This window comes from Saimiri boliviensis, chromosome 15, assembly GCF_048565385.1.
Source record: "Saimiri boliviensis isolate mSaiBol1 chromosome 15, mSaiBol1.pri, whole genome shotgun sequence".
Lineage (NCBI taxonomy): Eukaryota > Metazoa > Chordata > Mammalia > Primates > Cebidae > Saimiri > Saimiri boliviensis.
In genome coordinates this window covers 17,150,568-17,178,517 of record NC_133463.1, presented here as the reverse complement: position 1 = coordinate 17,178,517, position 27,950 = coordinate 17,150,568, and the positions used below count along the sequence as shown (strand labels likewise).

Here is a 27,950-nt window from a genome sequence, read left to right as displayed (position 1 = left end):
ATTCTGGTATGTTGTATCTTTGCTGTCATTAGTTTCAAAGAACTTCTTTATTTCTGCCTTGATTTAATTATTTAACCAAAAGTCATTCAGGAGCATGTTGTTTAATTTCAATGTAATTGCATGATTTTGAGCAATGTTCTTAGTCTTCTGATTTTATTGCACTGTAGTCTGAGAGTGTGACTGGTATGATTTCAGTTCTTTTGTGTTTGCTGAGGATTTTTTTGTATTCAATTATGTGGTCAGTTTTAGAGTATATGCCATGTGGTGATGAGAAGAATGTGTATTCTGTTGCTTTTGGGTAGAGAGTTCTGTAAAAGTCTATTAGATCCATTTGGCCCAATGTTGAGGTCAATTTCTGAATAGGAATGAGCCAATTTTTAAGAGACTAAGAAAATACTATAACCAGTTGTATCATGGATATGGCAAAAAAAAAATTTGTCAGTAATCTATGAATAAGAAAATGTTTAGAATCATCAATAATTTAGAAAGATCAATGGCTAGTAGTCAATAATCTATAAAGTATTTGATTCATTTTATTATTAGGAACAGATACACAGTCTAAATGTAATGAGGAAGGCATGTTGAAAGCCAAAACAAACTGAAATCTAGGACTCTTGCACCAGTTAGCCAAGCTGTGAATGCAAAATAAAAGTTCTTGAAGGAAATTACAAATGCTACTTCAGTGAGTACAGGTGTGAGAAAGTGAAACAGCCTTGTTGCTGATAGAGAAAAAGTTTTGGCAATCTGAATAAAAGATCAAACCAGCCACAATATTTCCTTAAACCAAAGTCTAAGCTAGTCAAGGGCAGTTCATGAAGTTTAAGGAAAGACACCATCTACTTAACATAGAAGGACAAGGTAAAGCTGCAAGTACTAATTGAGAAGCTGCAGCAAGTTATCCAGAAGCTCTCACTAAGATCATTGAAGAAGATGGCTACATGAAACAACAGAATTTTCATATAGACCAAACAGCTGTCTATTGGAAGAAGATGCCCTCTAGGAGTTCCATAGCTAGAGGGAAGTCAATGCCTGGCTTCAGAGCTTCAAAGGACAGACTTTCTTGTTAGGATCTAATGCAGCTGGTGACGTTAAGTTGAAGCCAGTGCTCATTTATCATTCTGGAAATTCTATGCCTTTAAGAATGTGCTGAATCTACTCTACATGTGCACTATAAATGGAATGATGTAGCCCAGATGCCAGCCCATCTACAGCATAGGTTACTGAATATTTTAAGCTCATTGTTTAGACCTACTGCTTGGAGAAAAAAGATTTCTTTCAAACTATTACTGCTTATTGACAATAAACATAGTCACCAAAGAGCTCTGATAGAGACATACAAGGAGGATAATGTTTTTGTGTTTGCTAAAATGTCTGTTCAACAGCCTATGAATGAAGGAGTGATTTTGACTTTAAATCCTTATTATTTAAGAAATATATTTCCCAAGAATGTGGCTGCCATAGATAGTGATGCCTCTGATGGAGCTGGGCAAAGTTAATTGAAAACCTTCTGGAAATGATTTACCGTTCTAGATGCCATTAAGAGCATTTGTGATTCATGGGGAGAGGTCAAAATACCAATATTAGCAGGAGTTTTGAAAGAGTTGATTGCCATTCTTATAGATGACTTTGTGAGATTCAAGACTTCCATGGAGAAAGTAACTGTGGATATGGTAAAAATAGAAAGAGAACTAGAATTAAAAGTGGAGCCTGAAGATGTGACCTAATTGCTGCAATCTCATGATAAAACTTAAACAGATAGGTGTTGCTTCTTATGGAGAAGCAAAAAGAGTGGTTTCTTGGAATGGAATCTACTCCTAGTGAGGATGCTGTGAACTTTGTTGAAATGACAAAAGATTTAGGGTATTCCATAATTAGTTCATAAAGTAGCAGCAGGGTTTTAGCGAATTGACTCCAATTTTGAAAAGGTTTACTGTCAGTAAAATACTATCAAACAGCATCAAATGCTACAGAGAAATCTTTCATGAAAGGAAGAGTCAATTGATGTGACAAATTTATTGTTGTCTTATTTTAAGAAATTGCCACTGTCACCCTAACCTTTAGCAATCACCACTCTGATCAGTCAGCAGCCAACAACATCAAGGCAGGACCCCCCACTAGCAGAAAGACTGTGACTCACCAAGGCACAGATGATTCTTAGCATTCTTTAGCAATAAAGTATTTTTAATTAAGATATGTACATTTTAATACATGGTACTATCGCACACTTAATATAGTGTAAATATAACTTTTATATGCAGTGAGAAAAAACAAATAATTTATATGACTTACTTTATTGTGACATTTGCTTTATTGCAACATTCGAATTGTTATGGTGGTCTGAAATGGAACCCACAACATCTGCAAGGTATGGTTGTATATATATAAACATACACACACGCACAAACAGACACACATACATCCTATTGATTCTTTTGTTCTGGAGAACCCTGACTAACACAAAACTGTATGGCCATATGGGAGACACTTTCAGGATCTTCTGTGACTGGGAGGCCAAATTAAGGTGGCAGATTTTCAGGAACCAAAGTATGTATATTAGTATAAAACAGACATGTTCAAATGATTCATGTGAGCATTGATAATGAAATGTATATGCTCTGGGATGCAGCACCCCAGGGTTCACTACTGCCCCAAGGTAGATGTCAAGTTGGACAATGTCATTAGCCTGTAGGCATCCCATTTCCTGCTTTTCCCACCTGGTGCTCCACGCCTATATATATAAATGGCCAAAATTTGTGCCCTGAAAAAAAGTATGTTGCAACAATTTTGCAATGTTCTATAGCTGACTGTAATTTGGATATTCAGCAAAAGGTTAAAATCCTGTTAATTCTCACAGGGACAGGTCACTGTAGATGCATCATGACCAAACCTTACTCATTGTTCAACAATTGTTTGTTCTCTTGTCATCCTCTAGTGAGGAACCTGTGATTAATTCTAAAATGTTAAAGTAATGATTTCCAGCCCATACCAAATAAATCATCATCTGTGAGGGTTTGGGAGCAAAACTTTTAAAAATCTTCCCTGGGGATCCTATAGTAAATTCAGGGTCAAGTACTGTTACCTTAAAATTTGGGACAAAAAATATAACAGGAAGATACATTTAGGAAATAGTCCAACAGGGTGGACCCTGGGTAGAAAGTGGGACAATAGGTTGTGACACATTACTAGGACTTCAAATCAATTTAGTGGATTCAAAAAAAAAAAAAACAATTTAAAATAGAAGAGAGTAGAGAACAACACATATAGTAAGGTATCATTTTGTGATTTTTAGTTATGTCTACATATTTACATATCTATACATGCATATGTGTATTACATCATAATGTTGATGCTAGATCAAAAGTATTGGCAAAACATTGATGTAGGATAATGGGTATATATATTAACACATATTCTGTGATCAATGTGAGGTATGCAAAGAATCATGTAGTTCATTACCCAAAACCAAACTTTCTGTTTAGCTTCTATCAGTCATTTTTGGCTAGATTACACTGCAGTAAAAAATAACTGAGTGGCCTACAACTCAAAGAAAATTTTGTTCAATCTGTATGTTCACTATGATCCATTGTCTTCCTTCCAGTTTCCAAATTTAAGGAGAATATTCTATGTGTTGACATTTTTTTTTTTTTACTTGTGGCAGTAGGAAGAGAACACGGTGGAACCATGTGATGGCTCATACAGCTTCTGCTGGGAAGTGGCATGTATTGCTCCTCAGAGTTCATTAGCCAAAGAGTCACATGACTAAACCTGGCACCCATGAGATACCAATTAATAATGCTCTTACTGGGAGAAACAGTGGCTACTGTGAACACCACTACAGTCTATCACAGTGTGTCAGATGTTTCCTTAAAAATGTATGTTAAGAACCATCAAGTTGTCGTATTTCTTGTTTGCAGGACTTTACTGAGATTTTGGATAGAATTAGTTTGCCTAAGCCTTTTCAAGTAAATATTGCTGGTTCCAGTCTCAAATAACTTTTGATGCCCTTGTCTTTTTGCTACAAATAGGGAAACTTTCTTGGTGATATTGAAGACTTTAAAACCTTCTGAGACTCAGTCAGATGTCCTCATCTTTCTTTTCTTTTGCTTTAGATGCCTTAATTTTTGTATTCTACTTTTATCAACCAGAGTGATTTAAAAAAACAGACATTAAACTAGACTAAGATTTAATGTAAGTTATTTCTAGAGATATTCCTTGGAATATGGTATGAATAGGATGTAGGATTTGAAAACCCTTTAGCTACCACACTCTGGCTGGTATCAAGTGGCTCATTTTGTTTTCAGAGAATTAATGTTGTTTCCAAAAATTAGCTCTCATATGGCTCATTCAGGTAACCAGCGTTGAATATGGAAATTAGATTTTTGTTCATACAAGTTTATTGCATTATAGTTTATGAATCACAATGGCTAAGTGCCAGACTCCCTTTCAAGCTAAGCAGCCTCTTTACTATGTTATTCCAGCTGAGTCTTTTATTTGAAGTATTTCTTCATCTTGGCTCGTTTAGCCACAAACAGAAGTTGCCCTATGGGAGATAACATCTTATGTTTATTTACTTTATAGTATTATCACCTCTGGGCTCATCACAAGTGCAAAACATCAGAAAAGAGAAAAATCTGATTTCAGAAAGTCAGGACTCCTTAACCGTAACATTTACCTAACTTTCCTTGGGTCACAATCATTGGATTGTGAGTTAGGAGAGCTGGTCCCTGACGTTTTTTGTGATTTGATGCTGTATGACTTTGGACAAGTTGTAAAGAACACAGTGAGCTAGGTGAATCTTCCAAATCTCTTCCAGTTTCAGGACCCTGTTCTATTTACGGAATTTTGTGGAAGTCACATGGATTGTTCAGCAAAATCATTAAAGGAGACAGTTCTGCTTGGAAAATGCAAAGATAAAAATGTTTCTTCATGTATAGATACGGTACAAAAATTGCCAACAGCATCTAAGCTTAAACCTAACATTTAAACTCTGTAGATAGACTCTTGCTTCCTTTACCTAATGATAGAAATTTAAATATACTATTTGCAATGATACATTTCATTCAGAGATGTGTCTCATAATTGAAATATGAAATTACCATAGAAAGTCTGATTTTTTTCAGGAGGTTTATTGACATATAATTTATATACCATGAAATGTATCCATTTTAAATGTCCAATCAGGTAAATTTTAGTTAACTGATAGTTTTGCAACCATCACCACAATTCACTTTAGAACACTTCCTTTACCCCCTAAAATTTCTTTAAGCTTGTTGGCATTTAATCTCTCCCCTACCCTCAATCCTAAGGGAGTGCTGATCTGCCTTTTGCCTCTATTTTTATCCTTTCCAGAATTTTCCTATTAATGGAATCAGGTGTCTGGTTTCTTTGTCTTAGCATAATGCTTCAGGGGATTTAATCAATGTTGTTGGATTTATCAGTGATTTGTTCTTTGTTCTCTTTGATTAGTGAATAATATTCCATTGTATAAATACACTACATCTTGTTTATTCATTCACTAATCGATAAACATAGGAATTGTTCCTAAATTTGGGGTATTATGATTAATACTCCTATGAACATTCACATATAAGTCTTTTTATAGACACATGTTTTGTTTCTCTTGGATAGAGATACTTACAAATGGAATTGTTAGGTCACGTATTTTACATATGTTGAAGATTATAAGAAACCGCTACTCTTTTCCAGGTCATTGTACTATTTTATATTCCTGCCAGCCCTGTATGAGAGTTCCATTTCCTCCTCATCCTTGGTAACACTTGATATAGTTATTCTTCTTTTATTTTAGCCACCTTAGTGAGTGTATAGTAGTTTCTCATTTTAGTTTGTAATTTGCATATATCTGAAGACTTATAATGTTGAACATCTTTTAATGTGCTTATTAGCCATTTGTCTATCTTTTTGGTGACATGTTTATTCAAACCTTTGCTTATTTTAAAAATCAGATTGTTTGTCTCCTTATAGTTATAAGGTTTCTTATATATATTTACCCCTTAGTTTTACGGGACTTTCCCTGCCAGCAGCATCTATGTATTTCAATACATGTAAACTACTTAATTATTTTATACCAATGCTTTGAAATAGAATCCTATGACAATAACTGGATGGAATTTTTAATTTTGGTTGAGAAACAATAAATTTTGAATGTTCATTAACTATCATTAAGAGTATTTTGAGGACTTATCTGTAAGCTATCAAAATGATGTATCTATATATTTTTTTATAAATCCAACAGTAGCTTCTGTTTTCTTAGTTTGTGTCCTATTTATAGAGAAGGAAAAAAAAAAAAAACGCTTTCTACAGATATATAGGAGTCTGTGAAAATCCAGCTATTTCTGAGGAGAGAAGAGGAAGTACCTGAGGAACCAAAAGCAGAGAGAGGCACTAGAGCCCTTGTTTTTTAATGCTTTCTATTCTACTGTGAGTTAGGACATCTGCTTTCCAAAGGGTGGTTTGTGGAAGGAATTAATGAATTACTGACCTTGGCATCACTTTCTCTAGGTCCCAATTTAAAATAGATGTGCATACACACACACAGGCACACACACACACATACACAAAAGTAGCATATTTATTTGCCCTGGGTTCTCTCTGCCAATTCTTCCTAATCCCCCCAGCCCCTGAAACAAATCTATATCACTTACAGGAACGTTGGAGTAATTTGGGGAGCAGCACAGTGAAATAATAAAATCCCTTATTCCACCCTGTAATTGTAACTAGCAACTTGTGAAACTATAGAGGACATCATCTTTCCTGCATTCCTGACTTCTAATGCCAACCTTTCCTGGTAGCTTCTGTCTATTCTTATCTCCACAAATAGAAATAAACTCAAAAATATTCTACCTACAAATGTTATTCCAAATGACTTCAGCAGCAGTCTCCAAAAAAGGATAAGGAAAAATTCAAAATTGGTTGATGTTAACTCTTTGCAGGAAATATGCTTCTGTGTATTTGTATATCACGCTCTGTTTCAAAGTCCTCAAAGCAAAATTGACATCTTAAAAAAACTCCCATTTATTTAACTAGAAAAGAGAGATAGCTCATCAAAACAAGATTCCCTTCTAGCCACCATGCCATAAAGTCTACCAGTCCTGTAAATACACACAGAGCCTTATTGCAAATATGAATGGATGCTAAGGATCCGAAGCTATTGAGGAAAGTCGCCATCATGAAAGAGAGAAAGCATAACTTTAAAAACCTGAAACAAAGAGACTTGGGGAAAATAGACAATTCAAGGAACACGAAAAATATCCCAAGGAACTATGCTTATAGTCTTAGAAAAATAAGAGTAGAAATTGCATTTATGAATCAATAATGACATGCACTTTTTATAAGGTATAATCAGAGAATATAAGAGAACTTTAGGAAATTAGAAATCTAAAAGTAGAAATAAAATAATCTATGAAAGGGATAAAGTCTGGAAAATCTGTCAGTAAGTGGATCAAAAGAAAAAGTGATGGAAAATAAGAGAGGAGCTATATGAAAATTACAGGACCATATGTCTGACCATATTGAGAATTTAGATTTCACTGAAGGAGATTGATAAGAATTAGTGATGAGTACATAGAAACGAGACACATGCAAAAACAAAGCAATTGAACACTATCTAAATAATGAAAACGGTGTAAACATTGAAAGTTTATTTCACAAAACGTGGGAGGGTGCAGAAAAGATGGGATAGCCTAAGCAAAGGACACTGCAAGAATTAAGATGTTTAAAATTTGTAAGAGGTCATCTCTAATAGAGAATTTCAGAACTTGCAAACTATGATGATTTCTGTATAGAAATATGATGCTGTGCTTTCTATGTCCCATGTTCTACTACTGGTGATGATGGATTTCCTGAAGTAGTCATACACTCTGTTCTTGCAGTGAACTTAAAATCACCAAAGTCAGGAACTGATCTTTGGAAAGGAATGATATTTTTTCCCAGTTGTAAAGCTCTCTAGCTCATGACAAGATCAAAACACTGCCCTTCTCAGTGCCATGTGCTATGTAAAGATATTATTAGTTTTTGTTATGTTAATAGTTTATCCAATATTAAAATATGGGCATGAGTTATCATGTTATGAAGCAGGTATAGCATATGGGCCTTAGGCTTTTCATTATCTTCCCACTTCAGCAAACTAGAGTATCCTTGAAATGTCTTTCCTATGATTCTGTTAAGCCATGTTTGATTATTTTGGTGTTGATCTTCAGAATTTGGAACTTTGTTTCTTCATTGACATGGATTGATAAAACATCATTTGTTAACTTGACTGTGCATCAAGTTATACATCGTTCTCATTGATCTGTATATTGTCATTACCAAGGCTTTCTGGGCTAGTCCTCTGTTATAATTCAGTTTGCACAAAACTGTGGGTTCTAATTTTTTATTAAACATTTCAGAATCAAATGATTTAATCAAATGTAAGAAATGATGAGTTAATGGAATTGGTATCCCTTCCGTGGAGTCCAATCAAATCCCATCTGTAAAATAAATTAGCAACTGATCATCTCAGAAATTACAAATTTAGTTGCATGGTTTTCTATTTTAATTAGAGAGCTGAAATAACTTCAATTATGAATCGACTTTTCCCTTTTAGAATTGTCTAGGCTGTTTAAACATTTTTGCCTGGCTTTCTGCTAATATCCAGTGCACTCCAGAACCACTCCTATTCCCCCAGTGTGTTTGCTCAGAGAATACAAAGCCTAGAAAGTTACAGTTTCTTTCAGAGCAGACAGGTCATTCTGGTGCCTCATCTATGACCAGAAAAATCATATATGGCAGCCCCAAAATAAAATCTAAATTAGGCAAAAAAAGGAAGTAGTCAAATGAATGAAAAAATCTTTAAAAGTGGTACCATATTGAAATCTTTTAGGAAAAAGGTTCAGGAGGGAGCCATGATTAGATTTCTATTTTAGATGATCACAAGTATTGGTGCAGAGATAATATAATAAATATTAATAATAGTAGTAACTAACATTTTCAGTGCTTACTGTGTAAGTCAGTGTTCAGTTTTTTTTAATTCACCAACTTATTAAATTCTTACATAGGAAAAAATACCATAATGTATTTATTTTACAAACGAGGAACCAGAGGCAAATATAATTAAACTGACCAAAGTTACCAAGATGGGAGTTGGCAAAGCTTGGGAGCTGAGCCATGCAGTGAGACTACAGCGCCCTCATTCTGGGTGGTGACATTAGCCAGGAGGCTATTGGAGTCATGCACATGAGAAAGGATGACAGCTAGAACCCTAGAACCCTGCTAATCCAGGGTTAAGCTAATAGAGAAAGGTACTCCAGTGATGTGGTCCCTCATTATGGGGCTTCTTGAAACTCAATTAAGATTTAAATGATAGTTTTAAAACTCTACCTTGACACTATTTCCATGGTACAAACCTAAGCAGCCCTCCCAGATGAAAAACAACAACAACAACAAAGCTCTAGACTTCTCTGGTTGAAATCCTACATTGATACAAAGAAGCACTTACAAGCCACTCACTTGATCAAGGCATTAGTATTAACATAATTCTGCTAATGGAATCGAGTTTACAAGGCACATTCTACAGACAAAGCTTTATTTGGATCACAAAATTAAATAGATGAACTGACAGCTAAAGATCCAACTGGTATATGGTTTGAAGAGTTATACTCTGGAGGGTAAAAATACATTTCATCATATTCATATTAATTTTGCTCTGACTTAATCTGAGAAATTCCATGTAGAAATGTGTGACTATTCAGCGTTACTTGCTTTTACATTGCCATTATATGTAAAGCTTTGATTAAAATCACTTGAACAGTGAATATCTTTTCAGGAAAATTAAAGCAAGTTTTAGGTCAAATGCTATCCTGATAGAACCAAAACATTTCAGAGTAAGAGGCTTCTTTATTCTTACCGACAATTATAGAGTGGTCACTAGACGAAAGATAACAGACCTTTCTAGACTGGTGCAAAAGTTACCAAAGAACAGAGAGCTGAATTATTGATATCCTGGAAGTGACATTTCATGTAGGAATTTTTCATTTATTTGCTGTGAGGCAGAGGGTGTGTGAACACCAGATACCAATCACATACCACCAGTGGATTTGCAAGATTATAGGACTAGGGGAAAGAAAACGAACCTTAAGCACAGGGGACAATAGAGATGACTTAGGGTAATGAATCACATAATTTTTCTAGGCAGAGTTGGATTAATGTTCATCCTGAGAAGAGATTACATCAGTCTGATTCTTGCAGTAAACAAATATTAAGCAGATAACTTTACTCAACATATGAATTGAGTCCCAAAGAATATATGATTTATCATTTACAAGGGGAAAATTAACCTAATCTCTAACTCAACATGTGAGATGCTCTAGAGTTTGGCAAGGAAGTAGACACCTTGTGCACTATGTCACAGGTTTCTTGCTTGCAATAGAACCTTGAAGAGACCATCAGGACCTTCAGTTGTCAAGTCCAGCAGCTGACTGCAACTGTGAAAAGCCCTTCTCCTTGCTGAGGTTGTCACAGGCACTGATTCTGCCTGCCTCAGTTGCATGTCACCTGCACCCTGGTGAAAGTAATGGGGTATCCATAGGTGGCACTGTGTGTCTATACTTTGTACAGTTATGGCAGATGCACCTCACTGTCTTCTCTTTATTTTTGGAGTACAGTTCAGGTGAGTTCTGCTTGTCCTCATGGTGAATTTCAGGCTGATTCTCCACTTAACTGTCTTAGGAATGTTGAGCTTATTTTTAAAATCAGAGTTTGATTCATTTGTAGACTGTACTTTTTGTCATCAACTACTTTTTAGAAGACAGTGCCTTCTGCACCTGGATTTCATTTTCAACACCAAAATAGCATTTCTTTCTTTTCTTTTCTTTTCTTTTTCTTTTCTTTTCTTTTTTTTAAGATGGAGTCTTGCTTTATCTCTCAGGCTGGAGTACAGTGGCACAATCTTTGTTCACTGGAACCTCCATCTCCCAGATTCAAGTGATTCTCCTGCCTCAGACTCCTGAATAGCTGGAAATACAGGCATGTGGCACTACGCCAGGTGAATTTTTTTGTGTTTTTAGTAGAGACAGCGTTTCACCATGTTGGCTAAGCTGGCCTCCAAATCCTGAGGTGATCTGCCCACCTTGGCCTCCCAACATCCTGGGATTGCAGATGTGAGCCACCACACCCAACCCCAAAATAGTGTTTTTTTATTATTTAAAAATATGCACCTAAACGTACACATCACTTATGTAGGGTTCTTTCTCAAAATGTTATTATTGATATCTTAATCTAGTCATGAAAAAATATCAGACAACCCAAATGGAGGGACATTTACAAAATGAATGACAACTACTCTTCAAAAGCAGTATGTTTATGTCATGTGTAAATCAAAAGATATCAGTGATCAAACCTTTGTAATCTCACCACCTGGGATTAATAACTACTAACATCTTAAAGTAACATATACCAGACTTTTTGTGTTTTGCAACTACTTTGTAAAAATCAGTTGGCTATATTTGTATGGGTCAATTTCTGGGCTCTCTATTCTGTTCCATTAATCTATTTGTCTTTCATCAATACCACACTCTTGATTCTTATGGTTTTATATTAAGTCTTGATGTGAAGTAGTGTGAGCCTTTCCCCTTTGTTCTTCTCCTTCAGTATTGTCTTTTGCCTTTCCATATAAACTTCAGGATCAGTTTGCTAATATCCATAAAAGATCTTGCTGGGATCTTGATTGGGATTGCATTGAATCTGTAAATCAAGTTGAGAAGTGACTTGACAATATTGACTCTTCCTATCCATGTGCATAGAATATCTCTCTATTTTAGATCTTCTTTGATTTTTTTAATCAGTTCTATAGTTTTCTTCATATAGTTTTCTTCATTTTATACACTTTTTGTTAGATTTATACCTAAAGAATAATTTATTTACACTAAGTTAACTTTGTGTATTTTGTTTTGTATTAATGTAAGTAGTATTGCATTTTTAATTTCAGATACCTATTGTTAATTGCAATTATATAACAAAGGAATTGACTTTTGTATATTAATCTTGTATCTTGCAACTTTACTATAATAGTTTATTAGTTCTAAAATTTTATTGTTGATTCTTTGAGATTTTTTATGTAGACAATTATGCCATCTGTGATGGTAGTTTCATTTATTTTTGTCTTTCTTTCTTCTTTACTTGTATATTTTAAATTTCCTTTTCTTAACTTACTGCATTAGCTAGGACTTCCAGAATGATGTCGAAGAGCAGTGATGAGAGGGACATTATTGCCTAATTTGTGATCTTAATGGGAAAGCATCTACTTTCTCACCAGTAAGTATGATGTAAGCTGTAGTTTTTTTAAAGATGTTACTTATGAAGTAGAAGTTCACCTCTATTTCTATTATGCTAGGATTTTTATCATGAATGGTGTTGGGTTTTTTTTTTTTTACATTGGTTGACCCCTTAAGATTTTTTGTTTATTTTATTGTGGTAGCACACTTAACATGAGATCTACTCTTAACAAATTTTGAGGTGTACAGTACATTACTGTTGACTATACATACAATGTTGTACAGCAGCTCTCTAGAACTAATTCATCTTGCTTGACTGGAACTTTATGCCTGCTGATTAGAAACTCTCCATTTCCTCCCTCCCCCCAGTCCCTAGAAGCAACCGTTTCACTCTTTGTTTTATCAGTTTGGCTATTGTAGATATCTCATCTAAGTAGAATCATGCAGTGTTTGTTTTTCTGTACCTGGCATTTATCTCATTTAGCATAATGTCTTCCAGGTTTATCTGTGTTACCTCATATTGCAGAATTTCCTTATTTAAGGCTGGATAGTATTACACTGCATGTATATACCAAATTTTCTTTATCCATTCATGTGTCAGTGGACATTTAAGTTGATTCCATGTTAGCCATTGTGAATAGCCCTGCAAGAACACAAGAATGCTAATATTTCTTCCAGATTCTGATTTCATTCTTTTTGATAAATATCCAGAAGTAGATTATAAGATTGCTAATGATATGGTAATTTGATTTTTAATTTTTTTGAAGAAGCTTCATACTGTTCTTTATAGCAGCTGCACCATTTTGGAGTCCCACCAATATTGTACAAGGATTCTAATTTCTCCACATTCTCGGCAACACTTGCAGTCTTTGCTTTTTAGGTAATAGTCATCCTGACAGGTGTGAGGTGCTATCTCATTGTGAATATAATTTGCATTTCCCTGATGATTAGTAATATTGAACATTTTTTCAAATACCTGTTGGCTACTTACGTTTTCTTTGGAGAAATGTCTATTTAATATTTAGCCTATTTTTTAATTGGGTTAGTAGGATTTTTACTATTGAGCTTTAGGAGTTTCTTATTTTTAAAAACATTAACGTTTATCAAATACAAGGTTTGCAAATATTTTTTTTTCCATTCTGTAGGTTTTCTTTTGACTCGATCAGTTGTTTCTTTTGCTATTCAGACGTGTTTTCATTTGATTAATCTCATCTGTTTATTTTTGGTTCTGTTGCCTGTGCTTTTGGTGTCATATCTGTGAAATCATTACCAAGCCAACATCAAGGAGCTCTTACCTCATATTTCCTTCTAGGAGTTTTATAGTTTTGAATCTTACATTCAAGTCTTTTTCTCATTTTGAGTTGATTTTTGTAGGTGGTATAAGATAAAGGCATTTTGGATTTTGTCAAACATTTTTTCTTTATTGATAAGAGCAGTTGATGTTTTTCTTTAGCCTGTTTATGTAATAGATTACATTAATTAGTTTTGGAGTGTTGAACCAGCCTTGCATACCTGGTGTAAATTCCACTTGCTCATGGTGTATAATTCTTATTATACATTGTTGTATTCAATTAACTATTATTTTATTGAAAATTTGTGCATCTAAATTTATAAGAGATATTGGTCTGTAATTTTCCTTTCTTGTAATGCTTATAATGCCTTTGTCTGGTTTTGGAATTAGGGTAATGCTGGCCTCATAGAATATGTTAGAACATGCTCCCTCTGCTTCTATTTTTTGCAAGAGGTTACAATCAAAGTTTGGTGGAATTTGCCAATGAGCCCATCTAGGCCTGATGTCTTTCCCAGGTCACTGTCCTCCTTAGATAGTCCCAGCTTACAATGATGCAGCCTCACTATTCTTCTGTCCTGTCACTTCTTTTCTTCTTTCTCTTTCTCCTTAATGCCCCAACCCCCACATTCTTGTTCACTTCTTATATAGACCAATCTCATTATCTCTTAAAATTATCAAACATCCAATGAAACTTTGCTTCTAAATAAAGATAGTTATTTTTGTGAGAAAGCTCTTTGCATAGCATATTTTTGCCTGCTCATCTGAAGTTACTGAGTTCATGTTTATCTGGGCATTTAGCAATTTTACTTGACTGATGCGTTGAAGGATGAAGAGAACCTTCAGACCTGGGCAACTCCATGGAAGATATAGATAAGCAGAGAGAGCTGACAAAGAAAACAGCTCAGGCAGAGAACGAATAAGCAAAAGCACAGATGTGCAACTGTTTATGAAATGTGAATGGCAGGGAAAACTAACACTGCTGTGTGTGTCAGCTAATTTGAAATACTCTTGTCTCAGTCTGAAGGATAAACCACCAAGGTTGGTATTAACATTCTTCTTTACAGGTGAAGACACTGAGAATCTACATAGATAGTGTACCAGATTTAAAATTTCCCCGTAAGTCAGATGTGTAGAAATGTAACTTTATTTCTTCTTATCTGAACTCAAATTTCTCTTGAGCCCTGATTTCTGGTAATGACTGAAAACACTGAAGACTTCCAGTAACAATAGTTTGACCATTTATGGTTTAAAACCTAGTCCCTTTGGTAAAACTAGTAAAATTTAAGAGTCTCTCTCCCCTTCCTTCCTGTTGATCTGGTGAGTCAGTTGTGCAATTGTTCCTGTTGGTCTTTGGTTTCTCAGGGGTGCCTCCTCAGATATCTTTGGGTCTAGCACTTTACCTTTGTGTTCATTGCTGAAATGTGCCCAGTTGGTTGTAAATCTCACCCCATTTCCTGGCAAAGCAATATATTGTGGCTTTGTGCTTCCTTGGCCCTACGAGGACTCTCACTGGGACTGCTGGTCTGCCTAGACTCCGCCACGTCTTCCATCTACCCCTCCTCCTTTAGGATCTCCCATCCACAGCCTTGTATTGAGATAATCCTCTTCCCAATATCCTGACAAACATACCAATTCTTGATTATCAAGAATTGTTGGAACATTTCTAAGTTTCCTTGTGCTAACATCAGAGCTCAAGAAGAGTGTGGGGATAACGAATGTTTCAAGAATTCAGTTCCAAGAGACACTACTTGAGGCAAATTACATTTTCCATTGAGGTTGCTGCCAAAGTAAGTCAAAGAAAGGTAAAACACAGCAGCTTCAAAAGTGCCTTGCTCAAAAAAAAAAAAAAAACGTTGTTCAGAATTATCATCAGATACTGTAATGTGCATCAATTGTTTACTTTCTAAAATTTTAACCACATACACAAAAAGAAAATCCTCATTAACTCAGGAAAAGAAAAAAAAATATAAGGCACTATTACATATATTAGGTCATCTAATACAAATATATTACATCTTTAAACACTTTTAATAAGTACATAATTTTATTTTTTCTAGTTAGTGTACACGTATAAAGGTTGCTTACCACTTACTTGATAGGTTATTGCAATAACCTGAATGCCTAGCCTGAAATGATTATAGGAAAAATGGGGAAAAGAAGAAACTGCTCTGACAAGTATAGATTGCTGTAGGAAGCCCTGGGCTTTAAACATCCAGGGGAAAAAAATGTGCGGTAGGTCACTAGCCAAGTTTTTAGCATATTTATTTAACTACAGGTGTAGCATAAAGATGAACTTCAAAATTATGAGAAATTAAGTATTCTGTGTTGGTCTACTCTTTTAAATTTCAATGTTCCTCTTCTTAACTGAAATGTCTCAAACCTCTTCATATTTTACATCCGTTTTTTTTACTTTTTTTTTTTTTTTTTTTTGAGATGGAGTCTTGCTCTGTTACCCAGCTGGAGTGCAGTGGCACAATCTCGGCTCACTGCAACTTCTGCCTCCTGGGTTTAAGCGATTCTTGTGTGTCAGCCTCTTGAGTAGCTAGGATTACAGGCATGCTCTATCATGCCCGACTAATTTTTCTTACAGGGTTTGACCATGTTGGTCAGGCTGGTCTCCAACTCCTGGCCTCAAGTGATCTGCCCTCCTCAGACTCCGAAAGTGCTTGGATTACAGGCATGAACCACCACTCCCACCTCCAAAACTTGTTTCCAGATAAATTTGGACCATAGACAACATGTTGCATACATTAAGATGTATGAAAGAAACTGCAAGCACTGATGCAATGGTACATACATAGAGCTTGGGTTTAGTTATCGAGAGCATGTATAAGCTCATATTTGTGTGATTTCCTAGATGTGTTCTCATAGTCCCTTAAATAGTAATCAGAAGATTTGAGGAAGTGCATATTGTTTGAGATTATGAGGAAGTAGGGAACATAGTATTTGTTAGCTCCTCATCATTGCTTTTGTACCTATTTATTTTAAGTTTTGGAACTGGATCATCCCCAACAAGCACTAAGCATCCTCTATCCTCACTCAGCAGTGCCCAGTATGTATTTCATTTTCAAAGTCGTATGTAGAACATGAGAGAAACAAATAGCAGTATTTGCGCCATGCTATGTGTCAGCAGGCCTTTCTTGATCATTATGGTGATGTTTTTCCTCCCTAAATAATTTTTACAAATATACTGATGAAGATAGATTTCTGTTATCTATCTTCAATGGGTCATAAGTTGAACTAGCACTATATTTTTTTCTGAAAATATGCACAATTGTGACATGGTGTTTAACAGTCTTAAACTTACCGCTGCCAAAATAAACACAGCTGTAAGAAATGATGACCCTCTTATCTTTGTAACAATAAAATAGCTTCCTAAGGTGCTTCCCTAACTCTGACTGTTATGTTAATATCCCTTGGATTTCTGAGCCCCATCCTATTCCCCCCGCGGAAACCCCATGAAGAATACAGCGTTTGACCGAATGACAGAGCATAGAGGATGAAATTAGCTGCATTAAATTAGACAAAAAGCCTTTCTAAATCTTTGTCACAGTGCAACATTCAAGCAATGTTAAACCAAACAGTACAAGTAGACCAAGGAAGAGAGTTAATATTTTGAAAAGAAATTTGATAAACTAGATCACTTGCAAATTTGAAAAGGTCATTGATAGATAGCATGTGAGCTGGGGCGGTTTGTAACTTGGGGAGCCTACTCTACAGTCACATGTGCAGTCTCTTCTTGTTCAATCTTTGGATATGAAATTAACTGTACCAACAGTTTTATTGGTTTTCTTATATTTCTAATAAAAGCAAGTCTTCATTGCTAAAGGCTGCATTCAAGAAAATAATGGGGAAAGTATGATGAGTAAGATTCCCATTTCTGTGCAGTGTTTCTTGTTTTCCTATTTCTAAGTATGTGCATTTAAACAAGAGCATACATTTTGTAAATTGGCATTAAGATAAATTGTCTTCTAAAAAGAGAACGCAAGGTCTTTCCTTTATTTCTATCATAACTTCGATTTAACAGTTTTTCCCCTGAAAGATCTGAGTTTTATTTTTGAAGTTTAATTCTACCATGTTGGGTTGTGGGAAAATAAAAGTCTCTGATAGGGTTAATCTAGCTACATCAAAGTCCATGCTGGGTATGATCATAATCTTGATCTTTGATTAGATCTGAGCTAGTAATATCTTGTGATTAATCAAAATGGGTTGCATTGCATGTAGCACAAGTCATCTTCCCAGATGGGCTCCAGAATCAGAGTTCTTTTGGAATGTTTGTTTTAATCCTATCTAGGATAAAATGGCTTTGTTTTCTGTTTTTCTTTTTACCTTTTTTACTTTAAATCAGATTGAGTTCACCAAATACATAACTAGGAAGAAATTTTCAAGTATAGTCTTGCCAAGATCACAGAACAACAAAGAAAAAACTTGTTTTTTAATGGATAGTTTTCTGAAGGATGCTTTGTACATTGAAAAATACAAATTAGTAAAATTTAACAAATAATCTTATTCATTTGTAGTTCGAACAAAAAACGTTATGAAAGAATATATTAAAATAGACCTCAAAGAAATAATATGGAGATTTTCATAATTCTCAACTTAAGGTTATTGTTTCTCTTCTGATCATGCATTTCCAGTCTAATTCACATCTGATAACAAAGAGCTTTACTTTGGCAACTAAACTATCCAACGTCTAACACCCAAGGCACAGCAAGAGGCCTCAGATTCACATGTACAATGTCTGTTAGCTCTAACAAGTGAGCGCTTTGATGGTTTTTTTCTTCCCTAGGTGCACAGGTTGACTGACTAATGTTCCTGTAGGGGTCAGAGTGCAGCTGTGGGACTCCAGGTCTTGCATCCTGGTGCTCAGCTTGTCCTTACATAGTTTCATGACTTTAGGGAAATTTGTTGACCTCTTAGGCCTTGAGAACTCTTACCTGTAAAAATGAGAAATTGCATGAAAGCCTCCAGAATGCCATCTAGTTCTAAACTCGGTGATCAGTCAATTCAGTGAAAAATTGCACAATAAGTACTTCAATATGACTTGCACATCCTAAAGAACACATCTCCATTTACTATGTTAAGTACACTTAAGCGGTTTAAAAATCCTCAAATTCCGTAATGCATTGTCCCTCCACACCTTTATGGCATAAGAATATAATTGAAGGTTTCTTAAGATTTAAAAAAAAGAAAAAAACTTGAAGCCTTTATTTGTGGAAAGACCTAAATGCCTGTAAATGAGTTGGAATTTAAAATGAAGTAGAGTTAGTCTTACTTGGTCTACACACATTAAAAAACACTATGCTAAATAGAAAACAAAATAATCAGTAATTAAAATACATTGTTTAATGGTTTCTGACAGCAGCTTGACTAGAACTTAGATTTGGCCTGTTCCACTGCACATCACCAAGCACATAGTAGAAAATGCAAATATTAGTCAAAACTAAGTTTAAGTCTTATTGACTAAATTGATCAAGCAGCATTTGTACCATGACTTGTGAAAGACCAATAAAATCAGGCAGCTGATCATTTGTTTTTTTATCAGTATTATACCAAACTAACAATATTATAGAGTAAATTATGTCAAACAGTTGATTTAGTTTCCTAGAGATCCCCATAGTCACAGGTACCTACTTATGATGATGGAAAACAGAATAAGAAATAAATAAAACGGATTGTAATGTAACTATTAAGCAGCCATACAGGCCTTGCAAGACACAATTCCTTCAAAAATTTGCTCATCAGGATGCAAAGGCATAAGAATGACATAATGGACTTTGCGGACTCAGTGGAGGGGGCTCGGGAAAGGCTGGGATGGGGGTGAGGAATAAAAGACTACACATTGGGTACAGTTGCACTGCTTGGGTGATGAGTGAACCAAAATCTGAGAAATCACAACTAAAGAACTTGTCCTTGTAACCAGAAACTACCTGATCCCCTAAAACTATTGAAATAAAAAGTTGCTCACCAGAAGTTATGCATTGAATCATACATACTGGAGAACCTCAGTAAACTCATGACTATGATGAAATAAGAATCAATGAGTAAGAGAATAGAAAAAAGCAGTGCAATTCATGCATTAAACTTCTAGATTCAATAAATAACCCTCCTGTATTAGAATAAGAATGATTTGATTTTTTTTTTCATTCTTTTATCTTTTTTTTTTTTTTTTTTTTCTTATAGGAGACCCGGTGAGCCTCCACTGATAAAAGGTTGGCTTCCTTATTTTGGAGTGGTCCTGGAATTACGAAAAGACCCCTTAAGGTTCATGAAAACTCTTCAAAAGCAACATGGTGACACTTTCACTGTTCTTCTTGGTGGTAAGAAGTTCTTTTATAAATGCCTTATATATGATGTAATTTTTCACTTTAATGTCTTTCTGTTTTTCTCCAGGCAAAATGTAGAAAATGTAGAATATTTGTATATTTTTGTTTTATTTTGTAGAGTTAATGTGAAAGAAAATTATTTTTAGTTCGGCAATCCTCACATTAAAAATTAAATTACAGCCCTCTCTTCATGGTACTTAGGGAACCTAGCTCGCCAGCCATCGCCTGTCATTTTGGTTTGGTTTTAAGAATGGTAAAAAGAAAAAATATATATATGTATGTGTGTGTGTGTGTGTGTGTGTGTATATGTGTGTGTGTGTGTGTGTGTGTGTAACTATACAAAAGCTAGAATGTATTTTTAAAATTAATGGTCTTTGTAGAGCAGTTTTAAGTTTACAGAAAATTTAGTAGTTTAGAGAGTTCCTATATACCCCCCTCTCCAATCACAGTTTCCCTCATTCTATCTATGTAGTATATTTGTTACAACTGATGAGCCAGTATTGATCCATTATTAAAAATTCATAATTTACATTACAGTCTACCCTTGTGTTGTGTAGTTCTTTGGGTTTTCACAAATGTATAATGACATGTATCCACCATCAGAGTATCATATGGAGTAGCTTTACTCCCCTAAAAATTTCCTATGCTTCACCTATTCATTCTTCTTTCCCTGCCTCTGAGTCTCCAGCAACAACTGGTCAAGAATGTATTTTTCATTTTAAAACTTTCATTGCCCTTTGAACTTTAATAAAATACATACCAAAACACCCAGACAAATGAAGCAAAAACCAGTAAGACTGCTACACACCCCAAACATTCTAGGACTGAGAGGAGAAGCTGGATTGCTCCTAGCTCACTTTTTTTTTTAGGACCCAAACTATCTAGCTGTATCAGCTATCTATTGCTGAGTAACAAAAAGTTTAATGACTTAAAGAAACAACTGGTCTGGCCTGAGTCACTTGTGTGGCTTGACTCATCTGGACTCTGGATGGGGGCTGGGTGATCCAAGATGGTCTCATCACGTGCCTGGGTGGGCCGCCTTGTCCACATGGTCTTTCATCCTCAAGAAAAGTTCCTTACATGTCAGTTAGTGTCTCAAGAGATTGACAGAAAAAGCTGCAAGTTCTCTTGAGGCCTAGGCACAGATATTGCAAAACCTCATTTCCACCACATTCTATTAGTTAGAGCGAGTCACAGTGCAGCCCAGATTCAAAGGCAGGGAAAGAGACTCCACCTCTCCCTGGAAAGATTGGCAGAGTCACATTGCATGGGAGCACATATAGAGAGATGGAAGGAATTCATCATAGCCATCTTTGTGCCCAATCTTCCACATCAGTTTATGGCCCATGCTAGCTATTCTCTCTCTTTGCTGCTGCATGTCCTGTCTATGCTCTGAAAGCCGATTGCTACACATGAGATTACCCACACTCCTTTGCTTGCTGAATATGGCCAGTGGGAGGGCAAGAAGAGGCTGAGTCTCACTCCCCACTCTCAATGGGGCTCTGGTAACACTCCAGAATTTCACTCTCCTTCCTTCATAAGGTAACTGAAGACATCCAGTATAATATCCCTCAGATATCTACCAAACATACCAACATTTCCCAATGATCTACCACCTTTTCTCTAATTTTGAAGAATGTTCAAGACACTCCATCTCCAGGTCCCCATGACCTTTTCTTCCTGCCTCCTCTGGGCTGGTACATCTTGACTCATTCCTCCCACACATGCATTCTTCATGTTTTAATTACTTGGGTTTTTCCCATCGCTTATAACCATGCCTAAGGTTCTCCTCTAGTTACTTTCTCCTTTTCTTTTGCATCCAGCTCTTTCAAGAGATTTGCATTTATTTGCTGTCTCTAGTTGTATATCTCCTAGAGCCCTCCTAACTATAACCAGCCTTCAGCATTACTGAAGTTATTCCTTGGTCCACCTATGTAGACCTCTCTACAGTGCTGATCTCTTGTTCCTTCCTGAAATACTCTACTATTCCTTTACTCCCCTCACTGCCCCTTCTCGTTCTTTATCTTGGTCTTCTACATGCATGCCTTTTCTTAGCTCAAGTCTTAAACCTTCCTTCAACCAGCTTTGGAAGTTTTTGCTCTATTCTTAGAGAGCCGTAATTTTTTTCTGCCTGTAACTACTTTGCTGAGGGTCAGAGGCAAACTTTGGAAACCACAGTGACTTAATTTCAGTGCTACCATTTTAACACAGTATTTGGGAGAAATGATAGAAATGGAGGAAATTATCAGCATGATTGACTTCTCCCATGGATAGACAGTACCAGTTTCATCAAAACTTACTCCTTTGCCTGGAAGCTGGCTAAGTCTCTTTCAGAAATAATTGTATACACTCTGATTTAAGAAAAATTAACATGGAAAAAAATCATGCATCTTAGAAACAGAGGGATTGTAGTATATACCAGAGTCTTCATGAGGTTCCCCAAGATCGGGTCTTCACTGGCCTTTCCATCCCAGTCTCTTCCTGCTGCTCACCTTGTGCTTCACACACTGTGAATGCACCATGTTGTTTGAAATTCCCTCCTTACACACCAAACACAGTGGGGCCTCAGGTTTTCTTTCTCTTGCTCTTCTTTCTGCCAGAATATTGGTGTTTACTTCACAGACATGGACTCATCTTTTCAGGCCAGAGTCACACATTAATTCCTCTCAAGAGCCTTTGCTGACTCCTCCTATGTTTGGTGCCTCATCTCCAGGGTCCAGTTACTCCCAGTATCACTTCTGTAGGAGCATTTAATATATTGTGAATTTATTGCCAATTCACTTATCTGTCTCCCTTCATTATTCTGTTAGCTTCTCTACTGTCAACATTTAGTCTAGAGCTCAGAACGGACTGATTATCAACAAATATTAGCTGGGGAAACCCCTAATACCTTAGAGCTGATGAAACACTGGAATACTGTACAAATAAAGACCTGAGCTGGTGCTTCTCCTCTAAGTGAGCCTTGGGCTTTATGGCGTCAGAAACATATTGTTCATTCTTACTTTAAATAATGCTGATATTTCTAATGAGTAGATAGAACAAGTAATTAAAATGTTCAGTTTTTCTTTTTTTAATAACAGTGTACAAAAATAACCAAAGATGATTATGCAGAAAGTTGTGGCAGATTTGAATAACTTTATTCACTTTCCAAAAAATAGCCAATTTTTGCTGACACTTGATTTCTTAAGCTCATGTACCACGAAGCTGCTGAATTTCTAACATCTAAATAATTTGACCATGGTTATGTTTTTGAACTCTGCATTAGACAACTACAGTTAAATGTGCACAATACCTCCCTGTTGCTTCTTACTTGAATTTGAATAAATTCTTGTCAAGGAATCCTGTTAATGTATATCATTCTAACAATCAGTTTTCAAAGGAGCTCATTTAGAAAATGTGAAATGAAGAACAAAGTCTTCTGCTCTTGTCTCATAATGTGATTTCACTGAGTGTATGTTCTTGCATGATGGGCAAATGATTGTCATCCCCAAAAGTCTCAAGGGACACAGATGTCATCTTAATAAAGAAATTAAAAGGTACATCTTTTCATGAGAAACCATGTAAATTCTTGACCTGTCTCAGAAAATAGTTCTCTAATTGGTTTTGTGTGGTGCTGCAGCGGAATCATTTTCCCTAGATGTCACCCCAGCAAAGCACCACTGTACATCACTGTCAGCAGCTAGTGAAATCTTCCTAATAAGAGAGGGGATATGTACATGTGGCCATCCTCATAAAGTACAAAGTTGACTCATATTTCAGTCTCCCAACTGGTATTTTCAGCTTGAGATTAAAAAAAATTCTTTTGAAAAACAAACTAACCACAGAGATTAAAAGCGTCTAATGATGAAAATTGTTAAAATTCAAATTTGTCTCTTTTTTTTTTGGAGATAGGGTCTCCCTCTGTCACCCATGCTGGAGTGTAGTAGCATAATTATAATTCACTGCAGCTCTAAATTTCTGGGCTCAAGTGATCTTCCCACCTTGGATTCCTGAGTAGCTGGGACACAGGTGTGTGCCACCACACTTGGCTAATTTTTTTAAGGATTTTCTTTTGTAGAGATGGGGTGTCCCTATGTTGCCCAGGTTTGTCTTGAACTCCTGACCTCAAGTGATCCTCTGGCCTTCATTATATCTTTTTTGTATGGGACACTTCTATGCCAAGCAGCCAATTCTCATGGATATCTCTTTGTATAGCACCAAATATCTGAAATTAAAACATCAAAATTCAATTTATAATGATCCAGCTGTCAAAACTTTTTGTTTGACATTAGGGTGAATGACTGAATTTTTTAAAATGCATTTATCAGCATACTTTGAATTACGTAGCTTTACCTTCCTAAGGAATTAATTTTAAAGGAAGTGGAAAAGCTACTGAGGTGATGAAGGCTCTTGTGCAGGTTGTACAGGAATGCTAGAGTTAATATTGTCAGGCCAGTTAGCTCCTAAAAAGGGAAGAGAATGAAATGATTGGCAAGGAAAATGTCAGAAATTTTGACCCAACTTCAAATTACTGCATCTAATAATGATTTATATTGTATTTTTTTGCAGATATGGACCCCATTTTGACATTTATGTTTTAGACAAATGGAAATTCTGAAATTCTTTAAATCAATATTTCATATCAACTGCTGACAGCATTCTCTTCTCTTTGGAAAACATGGCAAAGGGTGTTTTTTTTGCCTTGTGATCTTTGTAAACTAGGTAACATGCCTGCTGACACTGGCCATTCATTTACATAAAATCACACTGGAGCAAAAGTTAATTTTGCTGCAAGAATACACAGCCTTCAGAATACCTTTTCAGAAGATTTCCTTTGTTAGGAAATTTAAATTCATTTTATGAATGTATATGAGTTTTCCTAACTGTCTGATTAAAGATCACAAAGAAACTCTGGTTTTGCATCTCACATTAGCAGATGGTGGACAGATGGTTTAAATTAATATTAATTTTGGAAAACTTAGCTTAAATTGTTTATACTGAAGATTAAAAGTTGGAAAGCCAGCTAACATCTCCAGGGTTATTAGTACTTCCAAACCCACTTGAAAAGTAAAATCCAGAAAATCAAAACATCTTCTTCTAAATCAATTCACATCTCAATCAAAAAGATAGTAGGTAAAACACAAAGCCTTGATGTTGAAGGACACTGAAATAAGAATGAGAAAGAGAAAATACAGATCCTAGAGTGAATAGCTCCCTGAAAGGAGTGAGATTAGATCTACAAACAAAGCTAATCAGTACTGATTTTCATAAAGAACCAATATACAAACAACTGCTTATATTTTTTAAAAAACAATATATTAATAATTTGTTGCTAACACGAACCATTTTATTCACACTCAACTTTTATTCCTTTTATTTGAAGTTAACCTCATTGTTTTTTTCCAGGCCCTCATTCCCAAAGGGGTGGTGATAGGAGAGAGGAGGAAATAGAGAAAGAGAGAGCTGGCCGGACGCGGTGGCTCAAGCCTGTAATCCCAGCACTTTGGAAGGCCGAGGCGGGTGGATCACGAGGTCAAGAGATCGAGACCATCCTGGTCAACATGGTGAAACCCCGTCTCTACTAAAAATACAAAAAATTAGCTGGGCGTGGTGGCGCATGCCTGTAATCCCAGCTACTCAGGAGGCTGAGGCAGGAGAATTGCCTGAGCCCAGGAGGCGGAGGTTGCGGTGAGCCGAGATCGCGCCATTGCACTCCAGCCTGGGTAACAAGAGCAAAACTCCGTCTCAAAAAAAAAAAAAAAAAAAAAAGAGAAAGAGAGAGAACAAGAATGAATGTGTGTATTTGTAATTATTATAGACAAAACAAAAAATGTAAGAGGCATACAGCCTCTACTTCAATAGGCCCAATAACAGGTAGCTCATGATGTCATGTCTGAGTATAGTTTTCTCTTTCCACTTAGATTTAGATGAATATAGAAAACTGTAGGAAAAACTTCAAAATATTCTCTAAAGATTTGTGTTTTACAAATTGTATCTTTAATACACTCTCTTAATATTAGGGATTAATTTAAAATAACTCCAAAGATAGTTAGCAAAATCCTTTTATTTAGTGAAAGGAGAAAAGTATGAGTCACCACCTGTGAAAATACACAACTTTGCCTAAGATTCTATCTTTTGCAAAATGAGAGAATTGATTTTTTTTCCAATTATTTGTCAGGCAGATGCTGGCAATTTTACTTAATTAAGCTGCTATGGCAAAACAGGTGTCATAAAATATGCCTAAATCAGGTTGACTCCTTTATGCTCTCCCCAGAGCGCGCACACGCACACACACACATAAATTTAGTTTACCTTGTAGAAGTCAGCTTTGGGATCTGACCAGAATGAATAGCCACTTCTTGGTTTACTTACATTCCTAGATCCCCTCACATTATTGACTTAATCAAGGGGAAAATGAGTGAATAAAATTCAAGTCATCGAGTCATTTTTAGAAACAAATCATAGCACAACACATGTATGTTCATCTATATTAAAAATTTAAGTTGTGTTTCAAAATTGTGAGACAAAAACATATTAATCTGTTTCTAGGATTAGGTTGAAAATTATTTCAAAACTGTATTTGAAATATATTGTACCAAATTGAATTAAATTTCCGTGATGCCGTTTGAGTTACCATAAATAACAAGTGAGAAGTTGTTCTGCTGACAAAGCAACACACACATACACACACAGGAATAATGACATGAAGACAATAAATAAGTAGATGTTAAAGTTTTTAGGATCATCTAAAGTTTATGCCAGTTCTCTATAGGAAAAACATTAAATGTCATTGAATACTATCTGCTTAGTATTTCTAATTAGAAGGAATCTTAAAACAGCACACCAGTGAGAAGACAAAGAATAGTGCATGGGGAGTAAATTCTCACCAAGGATCTGCCACTGAACATGGCAGCATGATCTTGACCATTAACCTCTCTTGACTTTCTTCACCTTTATCAACTGATACATTCGAGGGTACGCTAGCAATTCTTCAAGGTCTCTGCCAATTTTGAGAGATAGCCCGTAGTATGACCGTGTTCCTCAAAGTGCCTCATTATAAGAATCACTTGAGCCGGGCGCGGTGGCTCAAGCCTGTAATCCCAGCACTTTGGGAGGCCAAGGCGAGTGGATCACAAGGTCAAGAGATCGAGACCATCCTGGTCAACATGGTGAAACCCCGTCTCTACTAAAAATACAAAAAATTAGCTGGGCATGGTGGGGCTTGCCTGTAATCCCAGCTACTTGGGAGGTTGAGGCAGGAGAATTGCCTGAACCCAGGAGGCAGAGGTTGAGGTGAGCCAAGATCGCGCCATTGCACTCCAGCCTGGGTAACAAGAGCAAAACTCCGTCTCAAAAAAAAAAAAAAAAAAAAATCACTTGAGGACCTTATCAAAAAGGACACTTGCAGGACCCCCTCCAAACCTTTTGAATCAGAATCTTGCAGGAATCTATTTTTCACAAGCATCCCAACTTTTTAAATCGTAAGTTTGGACAACGCTGATGTGTGGAAAAGGCAAATGTCACCACCTCAAGGAACCCTTGCTGATAACTTCAGGCAGACTGAAGCAAATTCCACTCTCTGCTTCCCTTATGCTGTGTTTTACCTCTGCCATGGCACAATTCATAGAGATGCAATGATTTCTCTACATCATTGTATCTCTAGAGGAAAGGGATCCAACCGAGTGTCTGGATCTTAATAAATGTGGTGAATGAATTTCTGAATCAATGGATGTATGGATGTGTTCTAGTTTGGAATCCTGTGTCAGTCACGAGTCAATATGTGACTTTGAACATGTTATCTAATCTCCCTCATCTATAAAAATGAAAATTCTGGCATTTGTGGATTTTTGCTAGTATTGACATTTATTTGTGAGTACTTGCTCCATACAGTGTGGTCATTTATTTGAGTTAAAATTATTGTACTTGAACAAAACTGAGATGACACCTAAGTATGAAAAGGCTGTTTATGAAGTATATACTCAGAAATGGAATGGCGTGTTTAAATTTTTTTTCTGTTTTACTGAGGGAAAAATATGAGAAGTATTTAAGTCAAGGGATTATGAGAATATTTAAAGGATATTTAAAATG

General features: G+C 35.9%; 1 protein-coding gene across 2 annotated transcripts in view; it reads left to right on the top strand.

The window, feature by feature from the left end:
• CYP7B1 (cytochrome P450 family 7 subfamily B member 1) overlaps positions 1-27,950 on the top strand; it is a 186,236-nt gene that overhangs the window by 133,119 nt on the left and 25,167 nt on the right. For both annotated transcript variants that reach the window (XM_003935531.4, XM_074386700.1), the window contains exon 2: positions 19,741-19,877. In XM_003935531.4, coding sequence (XP_003935580.1) covers positions 19,741-19,877 — 137 coding nt within the window. The remainder of the gene's footprint in view (positions 1-19,740; positions 19,878-27,950) is intronic.